At 43.7% G+C, this 22,484-nt stretch overlaps 2 protein-coding genes across 15 annotated transcripts in view; one reads left to right on the forward strand and one right to left on the reverse strand.

Moving 5' to 3' along the window:
- LOC147014787 (apolipoprotein(a)-like) overlaps positions 1-1,657 on the reverse strand; it is a 48,337-nt gene extending 46,680 nt beyond the window's left edge. The window contains exon 1 of one of the 2 annotated variants that reach the window (XM_085853051.1): positions 1,500-1,657. In XM_085853051.1, the coding sequence (XP_085709177.1) occupies positions 1,500-1,641 (142 nt within the window). In that variant the 5' untranslated portion in view covers positions 1,642-1,657. The remainder of the gene's footprint in view (positions 1-1,499) is intronic. The other variant, XM_085853052.1, reaches the window with a different exon arrangement.
- The window catches only part of LOC147014788 (ubiquitin carboxyl-terminal hydrolase 36-like), a 51,146-nt gene that overhangs the window by 17,377 nt on the left and 11,285 nt on the right, over positions 1-22,484 (forward strand). For 9 of the 13 annotated variants that reach the window (XM_085853056.1, XM_085853059.1, XM_085853057.1 and 6 more), the window contains exons 1-8: positions 15,215-15,314; positions 15,475-15,539; positions 15,667-15,737; positions 16,074-16,144; positions 16,349-16,407; positions 20,148-20,259; positions 20,555-20,695; positions 21,318-21,864. In XM_085853056.1, the coding sequence (XP_085709182.1) occupies positions 15,502-15,539; positions 15,667-15,737; positions 16,074-16,144; positions 16,349-16,407; positions 20,148-20,259; positions 20,555-20,695; positions 21,318-21,764 (939 nt within the window). In that variant the 5' untranslated portion in view covers positions 15,215-15,314; positions 15,475-15,501 and the 3' untranslated portion in view covers positions 21,765-21,864. Of the gene's footprint in view, positions 1-10,535; positions 11,492-11,696; positions 11,830-12,041; positions 12,101-12,241; positions 12,371-12,496; positions 12,698-14,291; positions 14,400-15,214; positions 15,315-15,474; positions 15,540-15,666; positions 15,738-16,073; positions 16,145-16,348; positions 16,408-20,147; positions 20,260-20,554; positions 20,696-21,317; positions 21,865-22,484 lie in introns of those variants that run through there. The other 4 variants (XM_085853068.1, XM_085853070.1, XM_085853066.1 and 1 more) reach the window with 4 other exon arrangements.

A 22,484-nucleotide genomic window follows, 5' to 3' on the forward strand; every position in this document is an offset into this window, starting at 1 on the left:
GGTCAATACAATTTGCTAAAATTCCCTAACTCAAAACACAGCTGCATAACAATCTGTGACAAAGTGGATTGATTCTACATATGTCAGCAGCCAAGGTCATGACTTTGTCCAGGATACACATTGCGAAGTCATCAAATGTTGAGAGTGTGTCGATTTGGCAACTTAGTTCTTGAATCAAGATCATGCGATCCACTATCCAAATGCTCTTTTTTTGGAGCTGACTCAACAACTAGTGATTGCTCCACTACAGAATTCAAACAATGCATCAAGCTGACTTTGTTGGTTTTCACAATGCCATCATTCTAACCAACTCTAATGGATTTGAACAGAGACTGTACTTCATAAGTTCCTGCAGATCAATATTCCTGTCCTGAGAAACAACAAGCTAATTTTCAAAGAGGCTCTCGTCTTGTTTCAGTCGGTGGGCCTTGTCGAGCTTGCTTGATGACTTATTCTTGTAGTTATTGATGAGAAAGTCTTGAGTTTCTTTTCCTTGATCGTCATGCGTCGATCAGTAGAACCTGCTTGCAGTCATTCCTCGATGTATTCTTCAGTTACATCAGTACCATGATCACGTGCCCCCAAGCATGTCCTTTGTGACCTCTGCACTAGCAATGACGCCAGACGATACATGCAGGAGTTGTTGGCTGGGTTCCTCAAATGGTGTCACACACAGTTTGCACATCTTCATTGTAAAACTACGTAAAACGATGTTCGCTACGACATGTTGAGTTCCATTGAGTGGTTTGTCGAGAAAAGTATTTTTGTTGTTTTAATTTATTAAAATGTTCTTCGAACCGAGGCAGTTCTTCGATGTAAACACAGTACTAGCAATACAGAATGGTTATTGTTTTTTTTACACAATTAAACCAAACATTGTTGAAGAATGATGTTTTATAAATTGGAAACAATCACTGGAGGATTTGGCTCCTTCAATTATGCTAATTTGATTATAGGTGGTATATTCAATCTACCTATGTAATCTTCCCCCCCAAAAAAGAATGGATTTTACATACATTTGCAGAATTTAGACAAATATCATGAAAACGTGCAATTCATCTGACGAGGCAACATCGATTTTCAGATTCAGAACCCAGAATTAAACAAGGAACGAAATTCTCAGGTGGTGTGAAAAGGTGACCCACGGAAAGTCAGACAGTCTGTAATGGCTTTCCCTATAATGTCTGGAAAACATAAAACTCCCCCAAAAGAAATCCTGAACGATCAACCCAAAGTTCATACTTGCTGTTAATTGGCTGACTGTGATTGGGGTAATTAGTTTAATTGATTGAAATCTGGATTATAGTCAAGTCCCTCTTTTACCTGACAGCTATCCAATGCCTCTTGCCTGCACATGATCACAACAATGCATTCCCATAGGTGCGGAATCACAATTGCACAAAAGTGTACATGAATTTAAAGTAATTATTACAACTACAATTCTGTAAATTAGAGATTAAATATTTAGTCATGTTACACGAAGTGAAACGACTACCCACCTTCAGCACAACTTTGCAAGGAAAACAAGCAACTGATTACCAGTATGGATACGTTTAACTTTGTTTTACGAAACATATTTCTTCTGAACCCCCGAAATAAAATGGTAGTTGCATTTCCCCCAAACAACCCTTTAAAAAGCATTGATTTCTACCAATAAATCATTAAACTTGACAAAACAGAGTAAATCGCTGATTAAACATAAACTCATGTCACCCATCCAAAGTCCATTGCACACACTTTCCCTTCCACAATATCTCTCCACATCACAAATGATGAGGAGGAATGGTGCTGGGGAGCCAGAAGTGGGCCATGGGACACGGTGGTCCTGTTGACCAACTCATCATAAATTTACCTTGCATGGGAAGGAATTGGACAGGCATTATAGCAAAGCCCAGAAGAACCAGATGTTTTTTTTTGTTTATTTTTTTTTAATGGAAATCAGCCAAAACAAGGCATAAAGCCACTCCGGGTAAGGGAGCGAAGAGAAAGTTGGATAAAGATAAGGAAGGATAAAGCAAAATAAAATAAAAGAGAGTAAAATAACAAGAAAACTTCCAAGGCACAGGAAGTAGCAGAAGTCAGGTGACATGCAATACAACCTCAACGTTGTAAGAAGTAGGAATTGCCAATCCTGTTAAAGTTGTGTAGATTGTAGGATCATGGGAAGCATGTCACAGGAAGTGAATTCCAAAGAGAGGACAGCACGAGGGATAAAACTATCTGCCTAGCCTTTCGTTCTGCACTTTGGATCAGCTATCATGTACGGATGTGCAGAGATGGCAAACCGAGTCTTCCATCCAAACACTTGTACAGGAGGTGGCAACAACAACATGCCCAAATGTGGCAACAACACTCCATGAGGGGACGTATCGCTGTCTTATACAGGTAAAAAACAGCATCAGGAGGTATATACATCTGCGCTCGATGGAGACAACCAACTCGCTTGGAAATACTCTTGGCAATACCAGAAATGTGCTTATCCAAACTCAGGTTCGAGGAGATGTCCTCACCAAGAAGCCAAAGCTCAGATTATTCTGTTAAGGTTGAAAACTCCATGTGCGCAGAAGGGAAAGACCCGTTTCTGGAGCGAGACATGGACAACAATTTAGTTTTCGACATAAACAGAGACATTTTGAAGGACATTACCATAAAAATAAAACCACAAAGCTTTTCATTGTGCTCTCTTCAGGTGAAATTCACACAAAGTTAATGAGTAATGAAGAACAGTCCTTAACCTTAGAAGAACCTTAACAGATGCCTATCAACAAAATCAATTCTGATTGGACGTTCTCGACTGACGCATCATCATCTCCAAACGGTCTCGGTGGGAGGAGCCTGTTCAGTGTTCAGCTCTCCAATTGGAGGTTGCAGAGTCTGAGGCGGAGCCACGAAGGCTGTTGTAGAATCCTCTTCATCAACATCTGTGATCGTGAGACTAGTTCGTGTTCCTCTTCTTCTTTGCACAAATAAGCAAAGCGAGTGGACAAACTTTTTGCCGACATAACATGGGGTCCTTGGAATAGATAAATGTCGCTTCGAGTATTTGGAGATGCGTTGTACTTCGTCCTCTACTCAATATCTTGAATGCATCTACATTATAATGTTCAGCACAGTTTGCATTCTCAATCAAATGCTATCCAATAGCAGATGTACACGATGTTGGGATTGATGCTGGGACCTTCCTACAAGCACGTACCGGCTGTATTAATGTACCAACAGTGTTTTTCCTGATGGACAAAGGGATGTGCTGTTTGATTCTGTCAATCAGAGTCTGAGTAGTTCTACCTACATATAGTTCTATGAGCATCACATCGGCACTTTAACTCATAAATAATATTGCTAAGTTTTGAGGCAGGCAGGACATCCTTCTTAACTGCAGGAATCGGACGTCGAGAGGTGAAAATCACTCTTGGATGAACAGTCAGATACGTGTTTGAGACGCGTCTTTTGATTTGTTCCTCATATCTTTGTGACATTTTTCCCTTTCCAAGGAATCTTGATGTAGACCGGGCACTTTTCAGGACCAATCTTCCATTCATCTATAGCAGTGAGGAATTTGTACATAAACCTCCTGATGATACACTCAGGATATCCATTCCCACTGAGGATACCGGCAATCTTGTCCATCTCTGTATGAAGCTTGGAATTGGAACATATCCTCTAAGCTCGATTCACTAATACATTGATCAAACCAATCTTGTATCTCGTTGAACTAAAAGAGTCTCATCGAGTATACCGGCCAGTGAAAGTGGGCTTTCTATAGATGGACGTAGTAAACGATGATGCAGATCTCTCTACGAGGAGGTCCAGAAAGAGTAAGCAATTAGAACGTTCCAATTCCTTCGTGAACTTGAGGGCAGGATGAAGATAATTCAATTCATTCAAGAAGCGGTCACAGACTTTAGGAGATTCAAACAGGCAAAATGTCTCATCCACGTGTCTGTAGTATACGATGGGGGATGAAGATACCTGCAACTTGGTCAACTTCTGCAGTTCTTGATAACCAACAAAAATGTTTGCTAACATTGGGCCCAAAGGAGAGCCCATGGCCACCCCATCCATTTATATTAAAGTTTTGTAATACCAAGCATCTTCTCGATCTCGTTTTCCTTGCATTGAAGGTTACCAGCCAGTCACACCCCCACTTCAAAACATTCTCCAAAATCATTGTCCATTGAAACTCCAACCTCATTACGAGTAGTGTTGAGTGAATCAGCAGATGTATAATAAAGTGAGGAATCATCAGCAAACATGCATGCTACATGGCTAGCTGAGACAGAACATTATCAGGAAGATCATTGATATACCAGGTGGTGTTAACTTGACCTGTCATCCTTCCGAAGTCGGCAAAATGAGTGCCAGCATGCTGGTGTACTGTGTCGGAGTGGCGACCCGTCCAGGATTGTGCCCAATAGCCAAGGAGACTGCTTAAGCAGCACCAACGCTCTGCACAAACTACGGTCCCAATCTCCTCCTCCTCATTGATATCAACAATGAACAGAGTGGGACCAAGGTCAGAGCCCTGTGGAACACCAGAATTGATGGAGCAAGTTGGAGACTATTGACCCTCAAGTTCGACATTCATCTTGCGATTTGTAAGGAAAGCCGAACTGATTGAATGTATCACTCCAGATAGACCATACGACTGAAGCTTTTGGAGCAAACCCTTGTGCCACACTTTCTCAAAGCCTTTTGATATATCCAAAGCAACTAATCAAGCCATACTGGCAGTCAGTGAGAAGTTCATTGTCCTCCAGGAGGCTGAGAAGTTGCTCATTGATGAAGCATTCAACTATCTTACTTATTACAGGAAGTAGGCTGATGGGGTGAAAGTTACTTCACTTAGAATGCTCACCAACACCCTTGAAAACAGAAGCCACTTTCCAGGATGAGCCAAGTTGCTGAGTCGCAATGCAATTGGCTACAGAATCTGCATATTGCTGCTTAGCTTCCTCAAGAACTCTTTGACAGAGGTTACTTGCTTTGCGGAACAGACATCTCGACTCCAGAGACCCTTGCACATGGTACTGCTTGAAATAGTGGTTGCGATGAGCAAATGCTGACGCACAAGCCTGAGTGAACCATGGATGGGAATGAACTTTCACTTGACAGATACATGAGGGAATATAAATGTCTGTAGCAGTGTGAATCCATTGGGATATTTCCTCAGAAGCCATATCAGGACCAAGACTAAAAGCTGAGGTCCATGGCACATCAGCAAAAAATGAACGAAATCCATCCCAATGAGCTTTCCCAAATTGAAACGCAGTGCCATGAAAAGGATGCACTGGAGTTCAGAATGAGAAGACGCACAAACAGAAACAGTGGAACGATACGAGTTACCAATTTGGAGGAAGGACATCACTAACACAGTCACCAGGATTAGAACGCAAAAAAGGGATCAAGCAAGTATCTTCCATCAGAGGCACGGTCAGGAATTTGAGTGGGAGAGGAAACAATTTGGGTGAGATTTTGAGTGATTGAGGAATCATAGGTATTGATACCAGGAGCGACAGTATGACGAGAGTGTACCAGCAATTCCTTGTGGTGTGATCATATCGAGCATGGCACAAGATGGAAAGGAAGGCGGCCAATACAGACAGAAGAGAGATGTTGTTAAATGCAGGAAAGCAAGGCAGAAACACATAAACCTGTGAGCGCCACTTTCAACAGAATTTTCATGAGCTAAAGGTAGACAGCCCTTAACATAGATACCAAGGCCATGAGAAGGAGCGTGATGAAGTCTGTGACAAATGTAACCAGGTAACTTGAAAGAAACGGAGGAGATGCCACTGTCCAACTGACACTCGGATAGAGCCAGCAGGTTAGGTGAGTTAAACCGAACAAAAGATTGCACAGAAGAAACATTGGAGCAAAAGCCCCTGACATTGGAGAAACAAATATTCCAAGGATTTGAGTGTCGCTGCACACGGGGCTGGTGGATTGGCATGTGCAGGTAGAGATCTGTTATTCTTACGTTGTTTCCCTTCCAAAATTACTAATTTCCCGATTTAGTTTCCTTGTTATAACAAAAATCTACCCAGGGAGGGGGGGGGATACCCCCTTTTCAGGTACACTCCCCCCACCCCGCCCCCAGACCTTTCAGAACTTTTTCGGAGAAATAACCTAAATATAGCTATCGCGAATTAATACATTTCTCACACTGGAAAAGAAATAATGAAAAAAATATTGTTGGAACTATTTAAGCTTGAAATGTACAGATTCAAAACTTATTACGACTTGGATCAAAATTGAGAGGATGATAACGAATATATTTGTCAACGTCAGATCAAAATACAGGAACATAATGATGATGACCCCAACAGCATGATCCGGATCCAGTGAAACCATGAAACTCCATTACAGTTTTTAATATCATGTTGCCCACGATGTCCTGCTGATCTTATCCTATTTGTGTGGTTAGAACAAGCCTTTTAAAACCGGTCCGTGCTCAAAAAGGATGCAGGGTACATTCATCATCTATGTCAGACATTAAAATTTCATATATTCAATCACCATTATGACAAAATCTTTTGATGAAGGTGGGGGGGGGGAGAGGATATAAATGTATACCCCCACCCCCCAGGAATACCTCTGGCTATGGCTTCCCCTCCACCCCCACCTCATGTTTATATGTGTACTGTACCGTCCACCGAACAGTGATGACTCCATCTACACCTCACTATCCGAAAACATGGACCAACTTCTATCTTCTCATCCAAACTCTCTCTTCCTCATATGTGGCGACTTTAATTGTCATCATGCCAGTTGGCTAGGTGTGGGTACCTCTCTCACCTGTCATGGCTCTTCAGCAAAAGCTTTCTGCGACTCAATCGGTCAACTTCCCGACCCGGATCTCAACCAATGGTACTCCGTCTCTTCTGGATCTGATTTTGACAAATTTCCCTGACAATATCTGCTGCTCTTCCTTCGCTCCAATCGGTTCTTCTGACCACGTCCTTGTCAAAGTGGACATCTCTCTGACTGTTATCAGAGAACCATCACAGCACCGTCGAGTCTGGCATTTCACTCAAGCCAACTGGCAGGGTCTCCAAGCAGCCATCAAACTTCGAGACTGGTCTCCCATCGCTATTTTCTCCAACATCAACTCTTCCTGGGAATTCTTTCAAAGAAACTTGCTCTCCCTCACGCACAGATTTATCCCCTCTCGGCTTCAGTTGTCCTCCCCTTCCTTGGTTCACTGAAGCTTCTGGTGAGGCAGTTGACCTCAAACAACTTGCCTTTGCCTCATGGAAAGCAAACCCAACTGAGGGTAATCTCAGTTCCTTCCACAAAGCTCGGAACAAGTGTGTATCTACCCTCAGGAGAGCCAGAAAACAGCATCTTTCTAAGCTCAAGTCTGAACTCTCAAACCTCTCTCCCTCCTCCAAATCCTGGTGGCGTCTAATCAAATCTGTTTCTGGTGTATGTTCCCCCTCCGTCCCCTCCCTTACCTCAAATGGCCGCATTGCTGATACCGCACATGAAGAGGCTGAATGCCTAAACTTGGTGTTTGCATCGAAATATTGTGTCGGAAACGCATCGCTTTCTGTACCCATCTTACCAAGTTGCACCCAACTGTCCCTGGACTCTGTGTCCTTTTCTCCTGACAAGGTGGAGAGCTTGCTGTCAAATCTCGACTCAGATTCTGCAACCAGTCCGGACGGCATCAGCCCACGTGTCCTAAAAACCTGCTCTTCTACTCTTGCTCACCCTATCACTGTTCTAGTCACCCTCTCATTTGCTCAAGGTCATCTGCCATCGACCTAAAAATCTGCAAACATCACTGCCCTGCACAAAAAGGTGCAAAAACAGATCCCTGCAACTACAGACCAATCAGCCTTCTCCCAATCATCAGCAAGGTTATGGAATCCATCATCACTTCAGACATCAAATCCTTCCTCTTCTCCAATGGATTGATTTCCGATCATCAATTTGGTTTCAGACCAGGTCACTCAACCCTGGATATGCTGCTTCTGCTCTCCCAATAATGGATGGAGGTCCTCAATGCGAGACAGGAAATCAGAGCCATTTCCCTAGACATATCACATGCTTTTGACACAGTCTGGCACCCTGTCCTGCTCACGAAACTCTCTTCCTATGGTATCCAAGGCCATCTCCACTCATGGCTCGCAGACTTCCTCTCCTCTCACAGCCAACGTGTGGTCCTAAATGGAATTCTCTCATCCCCTCTTCCTGTCCAGGCTGGAGTTCCTTGGAGTTCTGATTGTAGACTTGGAGCAGTGCTCACTCAATTCCATGAGGACTCTACAGAGGAAGCAGAAGCATTTGCCTCGCGAACACTCACAGAATGTGAACGCAAGTACTCTACAGTAGAGAAGGAAACACTCGCCTGCATCTGGGCAACTGAGAAATGGTGTACTTACCTGTGGGGTCAGAAATTTATCCTGTGTACAGGCCACAGTCCACTGACCACACTACTGTCTTTGAAAGGTCTTGGTCGAGCTGGAATGAGAATTGCAAGTTGGTCTGCACACTTACTGTCGTTTAACTACGAAATTGTGGACAAACCTGGCCATCAAAATGTGACTGCAGACTGTTTATCGAGGTTACCACTCCCCATGATAGAGCCTTACCATGAACCGGATGTGGAAATGGTGGCTTTAGTGTCTGGTGACTGCGCTGCTGTACCTGTGGAACAATTCAAGGAAACTTGCAATAGATGCCCTATTCTACAAAAGGTGTGAGGATATGTCTCCAGAGGATGGCCTTGCACAGCGAAGGGCATTGACCCAAATGTACTTCCCTACTTTCTCATTCGGAATGAACTGGCTGTACGGGAGGATTACTTGATTCGGGGCACTCACCGTGTGATAGTGCCGACAGAACTTCAACCCAAGTTAATCCAGCTTGCCCATGATATGCATCAAGGTATTGTAAGGACTAAACAAAGGCTGCGTGACCTCTACTGGTGGCCAGGGATGGACTCCCACGTGGAAGTTGCCATCAATTCGTGCATTACTTGCCAAATGCATGATAAAACAGCCGTCACTCGGGTTCCACCTTTGCAACCAGTTCCGCTCCCTAATGCTGCTTGGGAAAAGCTTGCCATCGATATCGAGGGACCACTTGATAACGGCCAAATGGACTGTCACGATGCCATTTCCTTAATCGATTATTTCAGCAAATGGCCAGAAGTAGATTTTACGTCCCAAGTAACATCTGCTACAGTTATCAAGTTCCTGACTACAGTATTCAGTCATGAAGGAAATCCGTGGGAATTTATCTCTGACAATGGATCTCAGTTTGTTTCAACTGAGTTTGAAACATTCCTGCAGGAAAGAAACATCAAACACTACCATAGTTCTATCTATTACCCACAAGCCAACGGGGAGATAGAACGCTTCAACAGAGTGTTTAAGGACTGTTTACCTACCGCAAATCTCGAAGGGAAGCCCTGGAAATCATTCGTACCCGACTTCTTGCAAACGTATCGAGCTGCAAGACATGCAACAACTCATCAGACCCCTGCTGAACTTCTACATGGACGTACATTGCACACCGAGTTGCACATTGGGGATCGTCAAATGAGCGTACCTGCTGCAAGACTCGAGGATGTGAGACGCCGTGTTCAACAGAAACAAGAGAAGTCGAAGCGATACACAAACGAGCGGCGGGGAGCAAAACCTTCCACCTTCCAATGTGGTTCTTTCATGCGAGTTTGGAAACCTGGACTTCATCAGAAAGGACAAAACAAGTTTACCCAAACCCCTCAAGAACAGCGAACAGAGAGGTGCTGCTACCTACAGACTCTCTGATGGGAAAGTGTGGAATGCAATTCATCTCGCACCTGCAATTGAGACCTCAAATGGCCTTTCTGCTGGGAGTATGACAGGTTCTGAGGACTATAGGGCACATAGCTCTGTACAACAAATGTCTGCACGAGTTTTTTCCCCAGGTGTTCGTCGTGGGACGAGACATCATCGAGTCCCTGAATGGACCAAGAACTTTGTCATGTCACGTTTGTGTGGAAGAAAAATGATTATATTCATGGACTCTCAATTATAATTGTTGCTGGTACTTTATAAATTTAATTTTTGTGCTGTAGTCAAATTTGCCGTCAGTAATGTTTCCCTCTTCCCAAGAGTCTTTTGACCTACATTTTGATAAAAGGAATACCTTACGATGAAAAAGGTCTCGCTCGCTGCATGGAAACAGAGTGACCTGGTTGATAGCACTGAAAACTTTTCCCATGATTGTGTCATTCTCTCCCTCCTGCCCAAAGTGGACACGTATTGCTGTTTTGAGTTATTTTGCCAAAATGCTTCTCACCCTCCCATTCCTCGGAATGTCAAATTGTGTAGAAGAAGAATTGCTTCCGGCTTCTATTTCAGTGAAGTCCATTCGAATGTTTCAGTGAATCATTCAATATTCTTCCAACTTTTTTACGAAATTAAAGTCTCCTTTTGTATGCTGATCCAACTTGTGGTGGAAAAGAACTCAATTCTTGCATTATATGCTTACTATTTTTTTGGGGGGGCAGGTGGGGGGGGTTCATTACCAGTTGTTATTTTCATGAAAAAAGGAATATGTGGTTTTGGGAATTGCATGAATATTCTGAAATGTCTTTGCCACACAACAACTACCCATCAGAATTCCACAGGTGGATGTGGCGGAGAAATCTCGAGATCCAGAGGTGTTTCCAGATGAACATCCAAGGAAAGATGAGAAGGTTACATCGTTCACACCTCATGATCCAGACAGATCACATGGAGAGAAGAGAATGCCAAGGAAACACAAAGATTTTGTGACATTGTATTTATTTGATAAAGAACGAATCCAATTGAGATTCAATGGAAGAAGGTGAAATGTGAATTTGCTTTGGGAAATTTGGAAGGTCGAGGAGTTTAAATGATGGAAAAGTAAACTCGTGTACACAGTGTTCCTATGCAAATGGGGGAGGGATGTCATGATCATGGTTTGTATTGTTTGGATACTTTTGAATCCATGTAACTCCATCGTGGTGTCATGATGCTGGACAACAACCACCGGAAGGGGAGGTTCGAAGATGGCCGATTAAAACGAGCACCGCGAGTCATCGTGATGCTCCGTGATCACGTGGTTTCTGTGTTTCCTGGGCTCCACGACGTGACAGTAGGGTGTATATATAAGCTTATCAGGGGGCTCCTCCTTCTAACTCCCCATTTATTTATTTTTCTCTCCCTCTTCCTAGTTCTCCGCAGTTGCTACAAACAGAATAAATTCGTTTGGAGAAATTGTCGCAAGAGGATCGAGTAAAAGTGAAAATCAGACCCGGACAACATTAGTTCGAACACCACGATCGCACTGTTTCCATGGAGACCGCCATGTTCTTAAGCGGTGTCGAGCTTCCCGTTGCTTTGGAGTGCTGTGACTCAAGCAAGCCGCTTGGCAAGCGATAGCAAGCTGCTTGCTAACGGAACACACCCCAGAACGATGGGAAGGAATTGGTGGATATCTGTAGGGAGAATGAACCCGACAAGCCCGGGAGGTGAGTGAACGTGTAACACGATGAGGTGTTTTTGTAGATTTCAATCCTTGTATTTCTCATGATGAAAAACACATTTTACTGAACAAACCGTCGTGATTGGTCGGATATTCGTTGCTTGGCAACGACACAAACAATAAAATCGCGCGTTCCTTATATGTGCGAAGCAACTATTGTGACGTAATAATCGTGTGTTTCGAACGTTCAGTAATTCATTGTCACGGAGTTCAGTCGCCGTGTGCTCTGAGAGGAAGAAGCTGAACTTTGAGGGTTCTGTGGATCTCTGATGGTGTTTCAGCCTTTCCTGTTCGGGGTTACATCGTGAAATTGATCTCCTGTCGGTGAGGAAGCACACGGTGGATGCACGGCGCGGTGTCGGGAATCGAACCATTGAAATGTTTCATTTATCGAGTTCTCTCCCAAGTGTTTGAACTTGCTTCTCATGAGGGTCATCGATCAGGACTCGTCGTGCTTTCTTCATCCGTGTTGGTTTATTATAATAATACATTTAATACAATGAAATGATTTTGATCATTAATCACGTGATTTACAGTCCTTTGGAGTTCCCGAAGGACTCAACACAAGGGGAGGGGGACGAGTGCAGGTAATTGGGTATGTGGGGGTAGGGGTGGGGGTGGGGGTCAATAAAGGGGGTTTGTTTTCACATGTGGGATAACTCGAAGTAAATTTATTTTGGTTGTTGGTATTTTTGATGCTAAATGTCTCTCTTTGTTGTTCTGTCATTTTAATCAGCGATGGAGAACACAAAACCTTTTTCCTTCGACATTCCCGAGGATTCCCAGCGGGATTTGGATCATTCCAACTCAGAGGTTTCCACGGAAGATTTCATCCACAATGGCAGTGATCACTCCAGCACCAAAGGTGTGTTTTCCTACCTGTAGACCCATGAAATGTGTTCTCATGGAGTGTGGTTTAACTGGTATCGTGATTTCACGGTGTTCAGGTCGAATGTGTTGACACTTTGGGTTTTCCTGATACTTCCTACAGACAGTCCAGATGACATCTCCGTTTCCCCTGGAGACCTTGTCACATCCGGAAACATCACACTCGGGTGGCAAAGAAATGGTGGCGTTGGTGCGGGCCTGCAGAACATGGGAAACACGTGTTTTCTCAATTCCACCCTTCAGTGCCTGACCTACACGTGTCCCATGGTAAACTACCTGCTCTCGGGGAGACACGACCACACCTGTAAGTTCCTCTCTTTATTCACTTGAAAAATGAACACTCTTCCTGTACCTTTTAGTGCAATTCGTGTAATCATGTTGTTGTAACGTTCTTTTTCGATAAGTTCCAGGACACGTATACCATCTACCAGGGTGACCCATAAACCCAAGGAGTCATAACACGTTACAGTAAAAATAGTAAAATATAATACCAGGAGTAATAATATAATATTACAATAATACAACAATGACAAGACCCCCTTAGACCTCGAGTGCATCCTATGACGTCCTCCGTTTCCACGGAACAAGATAATTTTTCCACGTGCGGTGTGCAACCCACACAAAATACCACGTGTTGTGTACCACGTGTTATGGTGCCAAATGCTTCCTCAATGGATTGTTTCAGTTCATAAACAGATGCCGTGCGACGTTCTGCAACTTCAGCTTTGATGTAATAGCCTGATGTTGGCTTTGCGGTTACAGTGGTTAGCTTGGGATCTTCGAGTCCTGAGTTTGAGCCCCTGTCGGACATTGAATGAACACCAGGTGGGGTTGCATCATCCTGTCACCCTTCCGAGGTCGGCGAGATGAGTTCCGGTGTACTGGTTATGGGGGCAATGCATCAGCAGCACAGCCATGCCCTCAGCCAACAATACTTTCCGCAGCTTTGTGATGCATACGAAGGAGGAGGAGGAGGTGGTGGAGGAGGTGGAGGAGGACGAGCTTTGACATACCCCCAAAGAGCATTATCACAGAACATGGTATAAACAAATCTTATATCAGCAGCCAAAACCTTGTCTTGGTACTTATGACTCACCTTGTAGAAGCATTGGAGATTCAGGCGTATGAAGATATTCACTGTGTGGATGGAAGATACTACATAGCTCATATGAGGATGGATAACGACTAACAAATGCATGTGATGTCTTCAGTTCAGGCTAATTCTTGCCGCACAAATTATATAATGAACTAGAACCGAGTAGAACAGCACGTGGTGGAGCACATAGCTCCACCAGCCTGAGCAGTTTATGTTGTGTGTCCCATGATAGGCCAGATCTGGATCAGGCTCTGAACAAAAATCAAATCTGCTTGTTCTTGTCACCGAACCAGCTCATCCACCAAGTTTTGGCGGAATCCATCCAGAATATTTTGAGATATTGTGCCATGTTTCATTGTTGGCTCTATTTCTGAATGATGAAGAATCACTTAAAACAATAAAGTATCCACATCCGGATCTCCACAAAAATCCAACAAATTCGTCCAAATCCGTCCATAACTTTTTGATGTGTCCTATACACAAACACACCGACCGGGGTGAAAACATTCCTGCCGTCCTTTGCAGATAGTGAAGGTAATAAATCCAGGTACACTGCACGCTGGTGTGCTTGCCGCACTAAATTTGGCCTTAATCTGGCTCTGGAGCTCTCTGCTCTGATGTTTGCAGTTCACCCCTCTGCCACAGTCACGTGGTTTGACGGGAGCTGTAAACGTGACAACATCTTTGTTTCCAGAATTAAATTCATATTGAAGTTACTCATTGATGAATCCAGTGGTCTTCTATTCTATCGAAAGTCTTCAATCACATTGTCATTACATTTGTCTTTGTTTACCTTGTTTAGATCACAAGTCATCCTGTTTGATGTGTATATTTCATTTGCACATCCTGAAGGCATTCTCGTGCACAGACATCCCATTTGAGCCTTTGCCCTTCATCCTTCAGCTGAAAAGTGAGTGAAAGCACCCTTCACCTGCTTGCTTAACATTTCCCTTCTTCACTCTAAGCATGTGGTCCTTGGTCCTGTTGCTGACCTTTCTGCTGAAAAACTCTTCGGCGTATTTTGGTCCACAACCTTTCATTATCTTCAACATCTCAGTCAGATCCCTTGTAATCACCTCCTTTCTAATGTATAAAGTCCTGCCTCCTTAAGTGTCAGGACGCAACATCAGTGTCAGAACAGAGCGATATCACGTGTTTCCACCATCTGATGGTGTAGCTCCATCCAGGTTTCCAAACATGCAGACAGAATTCCACATCTAAATGCTCATTTCCTCCGATCATACACTTATCCAGAGCAAGGGTTGTTTTCTGCATCAATAAAAGTAAAAAGCATGTTGTCACGTTCTTACATCATGAAGTGTGCCGTCCTTTGGATGGACGTGAAGCCAGGTGTCCCAAACGAGCTCCAGATGAATGTCAGGCCTTGCCAGACGTTTCCTGAGGTACTTCAGCCAAACTTCCTCATTGGCCAACCTCACAAAAGGAATCATTTATTTGTTCAATTAAAGTAGTCGTAGTTGTATTGGTAGATTTTATGATCGCTGTCCCTTGTAATCAGAGAAGACGACTCTACTTGGTGAAAATTTATGAAGGTTTTGATGTTGTGTGTCCATCCGTGACTGTGAAGACCAATCAATGATTTGCTGTGTTTGTTGTAGCCTGGCCAAATGTAGACGACAAGATCTCTGAAGTCCCATTTTAAGTTTATTGAGGCAAATTGATTCTCATCACCGATTGACGAACTGTTTGTTTGAATGATTTCAGGGATTTCACGGAACTTTGTTTTCGGAAACCAGGAGGATGCTCATGAATTCCTCAGGAGTCTGCTGAGTGTGATGGAAGATGATATTCAAGATCATCCCAGGTGAGGGTTTTATGATCTCTCTTCAATATTCATCCTTTTCTGTTTCTGATATCAACTTTTACTCACCCAAGCTTTGCATTATTGAGTTTATTATTGTACAGTTGGAAGGTCCGAAATTATGTTATTGATTCAATCTGTTCCTTCATGTGCACATCATTAGCGCCATGGTGGAATTTACCGGCGCATCATGAGCGCATTTGCCGGCGTGGAATCAGAACGGCATCTGTGAGTTTAGCCTGATCCCGCCGGGAGTTTTAGCAACACCATCCAGCTCCAATAAGTTATAATTCCACTCCATTCTCAGTTACTAATTGTTGTCATGTTTCTCTCTTTGTTTTGTTTATCATTGCAGATGTTATCAGTTCTCTAATAATTCCACCTCGGTGATCAAGGAGGTATTTGGAGGCATCCTACAATCTCAAGGTGAGCTCTTAAAATGAATGAAACAAAATATTTTGGTTGGGTTTTCCTCCTGGGGGTGAAATTCATGATTTGTGATCAAATTTAATGGTTTGTGAGAAAACGGGAAAGATTAGTTCAGTGTTTAATTATTTAGATCATGAAGAGTATCAGGATGAGGATGACTCATTTAGCATAACTCACAAATTTTCACCATATTCCTACATTTACAAACAAATATAATAATATATTTTCAAAATAGAAACTCAAAAACAATATAATACTCAAAAGACAATATAAAAAAAAATAGATTGGAATGAATTTCTGTTCTCAATGAGTGCACCTATGTTCCTCTGTCAGTTAAATGCCTGACGTGTAATGGGGAGAAAATCAGACGTGAGGAAATGATGGACCTCATTCTGGATGTCGAGGTTGGAATTTCATGCTTTTCTTTGCAATATTTGATTTATCTTTTCCATTTCATTTCCTGTTCAGAGTTTGTGATGGTAGATCAAATCATTTGATAACTAACAAATTAAAGGACCCTCAAGGTGGAGTGGGTGAGGATTCTATAACTTCAAACATCTTGTTCCTATTGAGCTAACCTTTGACCTACTTGTCTTGGCCTCTTGTAGAATGCTTCAGACATGTTGGCAGACCTTTTGGAGGGATACAACGCCTGTTTCTGTGATCGGTGAGTGCAAAGTCTTGGAAATTGGAAACGACAAGAAGTTTTCCTGAGAGCCAGACTTATCTGATTTCACTTTTCACGAAGTGGCAGAGTTGGGGAAGTTTTCTTTTTTTTATGTCTTGTGACTTGATGTTTTTTTGTTTTTTTTTGCGACTTGTGACCTAAGTCGGACTGAAAAAAATTGACTTGAGAGTTGAGTGTCTGGGGACTTGTGACTTGTACTTGGAAATCACTTGTAAATCACAACTCCTTGTAACTTAAATGTGACGAGGTAATCATGACTGTTCACAATATTCGGAAAATAATCATTCATTAAACATTGAATTAAAACGGGTTTTATGGAACATGAATTTCAGTTGTCAGCGTGCATGGTTCGGTCAATGGCGACATAGTGTTGCGGATTTGGAAATATTGCGACACATAACAGCCAGGTCCTTATAGATCAGCCATATCGGTAAGTATGTGTTTCTAGTTAGGGGCCCCGTCCCTTGTTTAATGGGTAATTAAGTGTACGTGCGCTGCGAAGTTGTTTTATAGTCAGGTCTTTAAATTCATACATCCAACAAACCATCCACCCTGCCACTGTACTAGCGCTTTACAGCACGTGCTCGTTCGCAACTGCTCCACTGAACTAGCGCTTTACAGCGTGTGCTCGTTCACAACTCCTCCACTGAACTAGCGCTTTACAGCGTGTGCTCGTTCACAACTCCTCCACTGAACTAGTGCTTTACAGCGTGTGCTCGTTCACAACTCCTCCACTGAACTAGTGCTTTACAGCGTGTGCTCATTCACAACTCCTCCACTAAACTAGCGCTTTACAGCGCATTCCCGTTCACAACTCTTCCACTGAACTAGCGCTTTACAGCGTGTGCCCGTTCACAACTCCTCCACTGAACTAACGCTTTACAGCGCGTTCCCGTTCACGTCTCTTCCACTGAACTAGCGCTTTACAGCATGTGCCCGTTCACAACTCCTCCACTGAACTAGCGCATTACAGCGCGTTCCCATACACAGCTCCTCCACTGAACTAGCGCTTGACAGCGCGTACACGTTCGCAACTCCTCCACTGAACTCGCGCTTTCCAGCACGTGCTCGTTCACAACTCCTCCACTGAACTCGCGCTTTACAGCACGTTCCCATTCACAACTCCTCCACTGAACTAGCGCTTTACAGCACGTGCTCGTTCACAACTCCTCCACTGAACTCGCGCTTTACAGCGCGTTCCCGTTCACAACTCCTCCACTGAACTAGCGCTTTCCAGCACGTGCTCGTTCACAACTCCTCCACTGAACTCGCGCTTTACAGCACGTTCCCATTCACAACTCCTCCACTGAACTAGCGCTTTACAGCGCGTACACGTTCGCAACTCCTCCACTGAACTAGCACTTTACAGCCTGTGCTCGTTCACAACTCCTCCACTGAACTGGCGCTTTACAGCGCGTACATGTTCACAACTCTTCCACTGAACTGGCGCTTTACAGCGCATACACGTTCGCAACTCCTCCACTGAACTGGCGCTTTACAGCGCATACACGTTCGCAACTCCTCCACTGAACTGGCGCTTTACAGCGCATACACGTTCGCAACTCCTCCACTGAACTGGCGCTTTACAGCGTTTTCCCGTTCACAACTCCTCCACTGAACTAGCGCTTTACAGCGCGTTCCCGTTCACAACTCCTCCACTGAACGAGCGCTTTACCAGGCTCCCCTTGCTGTCCAATCAGAAGTGAACAGCGTGCGTCAACACACCTGATCCCTGTCCAACCAAGTGCGCACAGAGCGTCCGACACCGAGGCTCCGCCCCGCTCAGGGAGCAGATAAAAAGACCAGGATCCCTTTGAAAGGGTGATTCGAATTCGGATTCGGGTTCGTGTTCATGTTCGTGTTTGCGTCGGAGCCTGGTTGTGTGTCGGAGCCCAGGGAAAATAATTTGCTTCGCCTGCTTCGCCGTCTCCTCGCTTGTTTTTGCCGTCCGGATCGTGCTGGCATCTACCGCTCCACTCCTGGTGCCTTCGCCTTTGACGCCACGTGAAAGCTGCGGGTTTGAGTCCCGCCACTGAGCCAGATCGTCGAAGACCACACGAGGTGGACAGGTCCAAGCACAGACTCTGGTCTCCAGCTCACCTTTCCTCGAGCTCGAAGCCTTCAATAAAGACCTGACGGGGTCCATTTCTTTTGAGTGTGTGTTTGTGTGTGGGCCCCGTCTCTTAAGTAGAATTGTTAAGTGCTTTTGCTCACTGTATATTGCCTGCCTGATATTCGGATAACTCTGCCCTTACATGCTTCCCGCCCCAATTTATTATTGTAATAAATTTCCCAATTGTTGAATGTCCCAGCTCGTGCCCTGTCATTTATTTTATTGGCTTAGCACGCTGTGTGTTGAGAAATAGCGAGGTTGTAAATTGTTAATTTGGACCAATGGGCCTTGGTAACATCCGCTCGGGTTACACACGGTTCGGGCACGGTAGCTGCTCGTTCCGCTTGAGGTCCGTCGGGGGTGTGAATTCCCCGGTAGCTTTGCCCGCGTGGGTACTTAGGTATATTGAAGTTTGGCAATTGACCCTATCCCACGCGGTCGAATTATTTGCGATTCATGGTCCTGGAGGGGACCCGTGCCTTTCGCACTTATCCGAGGGTCACGACCTGAATTCCGGTGTGTTCGGTGCAGCCGCCTCTACTGCTCATCCTAGCGGTCGTGCTCGCCACCGATACCTGGCCCCACAACAATATAGGCCCACCTTGTAATGTATATATCGCAATTACGCTACGGCCACCGGGTCGCACACCTTTCTCCACAAAGGTTGAAGGGAGTGTCCAGTCTCAAGACAGCTCATGGTACACCATGTCCAAATGGCAAGCACCAATCTTACCAACGGAAGCACAACTTTATTCAAACCATGTCAACAACATTCCTGTCAAATCGGGGAAACTTGGCCCCATGCACGAACCGACCCAGTAAAACCATTCCACATTGAATGCTTTGGTTCTATGTGTAAACCATTCAAACATAAGCTAAGGTGACTGAATAATCTCATGTACATATGATCCAGGAGGTCCACGAGATATGACAATAAAATTAATATATTTTTAATTTTTACTGGGATCAAAACAAGAAATGTCCACTCTGTGAAGTTGACAAATAAAAACTTGAGTTATACAGCTTTTCAGAACATACATTGCTTTAAATGAAGCTCTGTTTCTTCATTCCTTGTTAGCTTGGACTCCAAGTTTTATAAGTAAATGTGGGACTGGAAACAAGTTGAAGGAAAACTACAGTGACTTGAGATTTGAGTTGAGACTTGCCCTCAAAGACTTGAGATTTGACTTCTTCTTCTTGCATATGGCAGCTTGGCTGTCGGGAAGCTATCATTTTGTTGGTGCGCAACTATGCCACTGATGCTGTGCCTCTATACCAGTACACTGGTCCTCATTTTGCCAACCTCAGAGGGATGACAGGCTGAGTCAACCTCACCTGGTGTTAATTCAGTGGCCAACAGGGATTGAACTCGAGACCCTAAAATCCCAAGCCAGCCACTCTAATGATTATGCCAACACCAGGCTTTGATTTGAATGAAGACATGCCCTCAAAGACTTGAGACTTGCTTGAGACATGCCCACAAAGACTTGAGACTTGGCTCAAGTGACTTTTTGACATCTCTGCCAAGTGGCTCTCATACAAACCTCAATGATGTGTGTTTAACTTTCATTGTGACATTTAACTGAAATATGTTGATTATTTTCAGGTGTGACTCGAAGAAACCTGCCGCAATGACGTCCAAAATCTGTAGCCCCCCCAACATCCTCACTGTCGCACTTCGACGTTTCTGTGGCTCAACTGGAAGAAAGATTTCAAAGGTAATTTTGTCCATTTTTAGAATGTTCCTCACAATTTTTTGCCGACGACACAATGACGATGCTTGCTTCATCAGATGTACCTTAATCAGATATGGAATCTGTCACAACCGTGTTCATTCCAAATATGTCATCATGTGAACAGTGTGACGTCATGAAATAAACAATAAACCTGGTTATGAACAGCAACCTTCACTGTTTCTCATTTGGATCGAAATTGTGTTTGAACATTTGCCTTTAATCCTTACCCTAACCCGTTTTTCCTCTTTCCCTCGAACATGTCTTTGTTCATGTGCAGGATTTCCCATTTCCAGAAACTTTTGACATTCGTCCATTCATGTCACAGCCCCACGGCCCTGCCATCAAATACAACTTGTATGCTGTCCTTGTGCACAGTGGTACAAGCACTTGGCGATGGCACTATTACAGTTATGTTAAGGTGAGTGATCCGTGTGATCATTTCCTGCATTGTATCTTTATTTCAGATCGGGTGAAGCCTTGCAGGCCAAGGCTCGCAATTTGTGCAAGTTACATGATTCTAATTTATCTTTAATCTGTGGAAAGCAATGAACAGCAACCAATCGATATAAGTTCAGGCAGATCATAAGGAATATTAAGCTGGGTGCCCAATATGCATAATACTTGCTGTTGCTCCTCACAGTTTTCACCAGAATTAACGTTAAGCAAGCGGGTTGATCCTCATCCAATGTCCCGTCCACTGGGAGAGGAACCTTGTTGCTGCCAAAGTAGATTCTCATTTGCCAATAATTAATTGGGTGGTTTTCCATTGTCTTTCCAGGAGGCAGGAATTTGGACGGTGCACCAGAACACAATATTTTTGATTCGATGATTAAAGTTGTGAATTCCTGCCAATACCTGGTCTTTTTAGTCTCCATATTAAATGACGTGTGCTACATTATGGTCTCTTGCCGACATGAGCTGTGTCACCTTGGAGATTCTAAGGACACTGAATGGTGAACTTCAAATGGATGAATATTCTTTCATTACTTGTGTTTCTGTCTCATAATGAAATGCTAACCATTGTACGTGCATCCTGGCAGGCCAGCAACGGCAGCTGGTACAAAATGAATGACTCCCTCATCAATAAAGTAGAATTAAGTGAGGTGTTGCTCCAAAAGGCGTACCTCTTATTCTACAATCGTTCAACTGGTGCTGCTGGAAGTGAAAATAAGGAACCATCAGACGGTGTCGACATGCAGAGTGGATATGTAAACAGGGAAGTCTGTATAAATGATGTCTTGTTATCATGCACCTTTAAATTGCTGTTGTCAATGTGCCACAGATTATTGTTGTTCTTTCACCCTGCCTTAATATCCCATGTGTCTTCAGGAGCAACAAGCAAGCCCAAAACAAGGCTCGTTGCAAGATTGATACAGAATATTTGTCAAGGTGCCTGCAAGACTATCTTACGGGAAAAGGTAGCGCTTTGCCGGTGGTACCACCACCGAAACCAAAGTGTTATGGCATGGGCAAGGCTTCTGAGTTAAAACGGCGAAGAGATGATGATGATGATCATGACAACGATGGTGATGGTGACACCAAGCGGGTGTGCAACACTCATGATGATGTTGGATCTCGCCCAGAGCTGTGAGTCCTGTTTCTAACTCGATCACTTTACACAATATAATATCTATAAATACAGATTTTATTTTTGAATAAGCTTCTTCTGTCCCATTACATCATCTTTAACCCCCCCCCACGTCACCCCACATTCCCCCACCCCCTTTTCTTGTATTATTTCATCCCCACCCTCCTGTTCCTCTCACTCTCTGTGTCGATCACCATTTACTTGATTTGATAAAAGCACTTCTTTAGTCTGAGGGACAATCAATAAGTCCGAGGGCTGACTGAAAGAGCCAATGACAATGTTTCATATTTTTCTTTCTTTCTTTTTATTCAATTTAAATCTTTAACTGGGTGAACACTTGTGTTTACTCTCCAATGTTAAGCCACAAACTTAATGACCAAACAGACTGAAATAAGAGTGATTAATGTTCAGAGAAAGTTCTGTGAACTTCAGGTACATTTAGTGCTGGCAAAATTTATGAAAGGAGTTTGTGTAGAATCACAAATTGTATGATGATCACCCGTTCAAAGTTAATCACCAATCACTGAAGAATGATTATGTGATGCTCATCAAAACCGAACCACAAGCGTTTAAATAACAAATACACCTTTATACACCAGTGAGGACAGTTTAAGAGTGA

This window comes from Eptatretus burgeri, chromosome 13 (assembly GCF_056783735.1).
Source record: "Eptatretus burgeri isolate ZD-2024b chromosome 13, Ebu_testis_v1, whole genome shotgun sequence".
Taxonomy (NCBI): domain Eukaryota; kingdom Metazoa; phylum Chordata; class Myxini; order Myxiniformes; family Myxinidae; genus Eptatretus; species Eptatretus burgeri.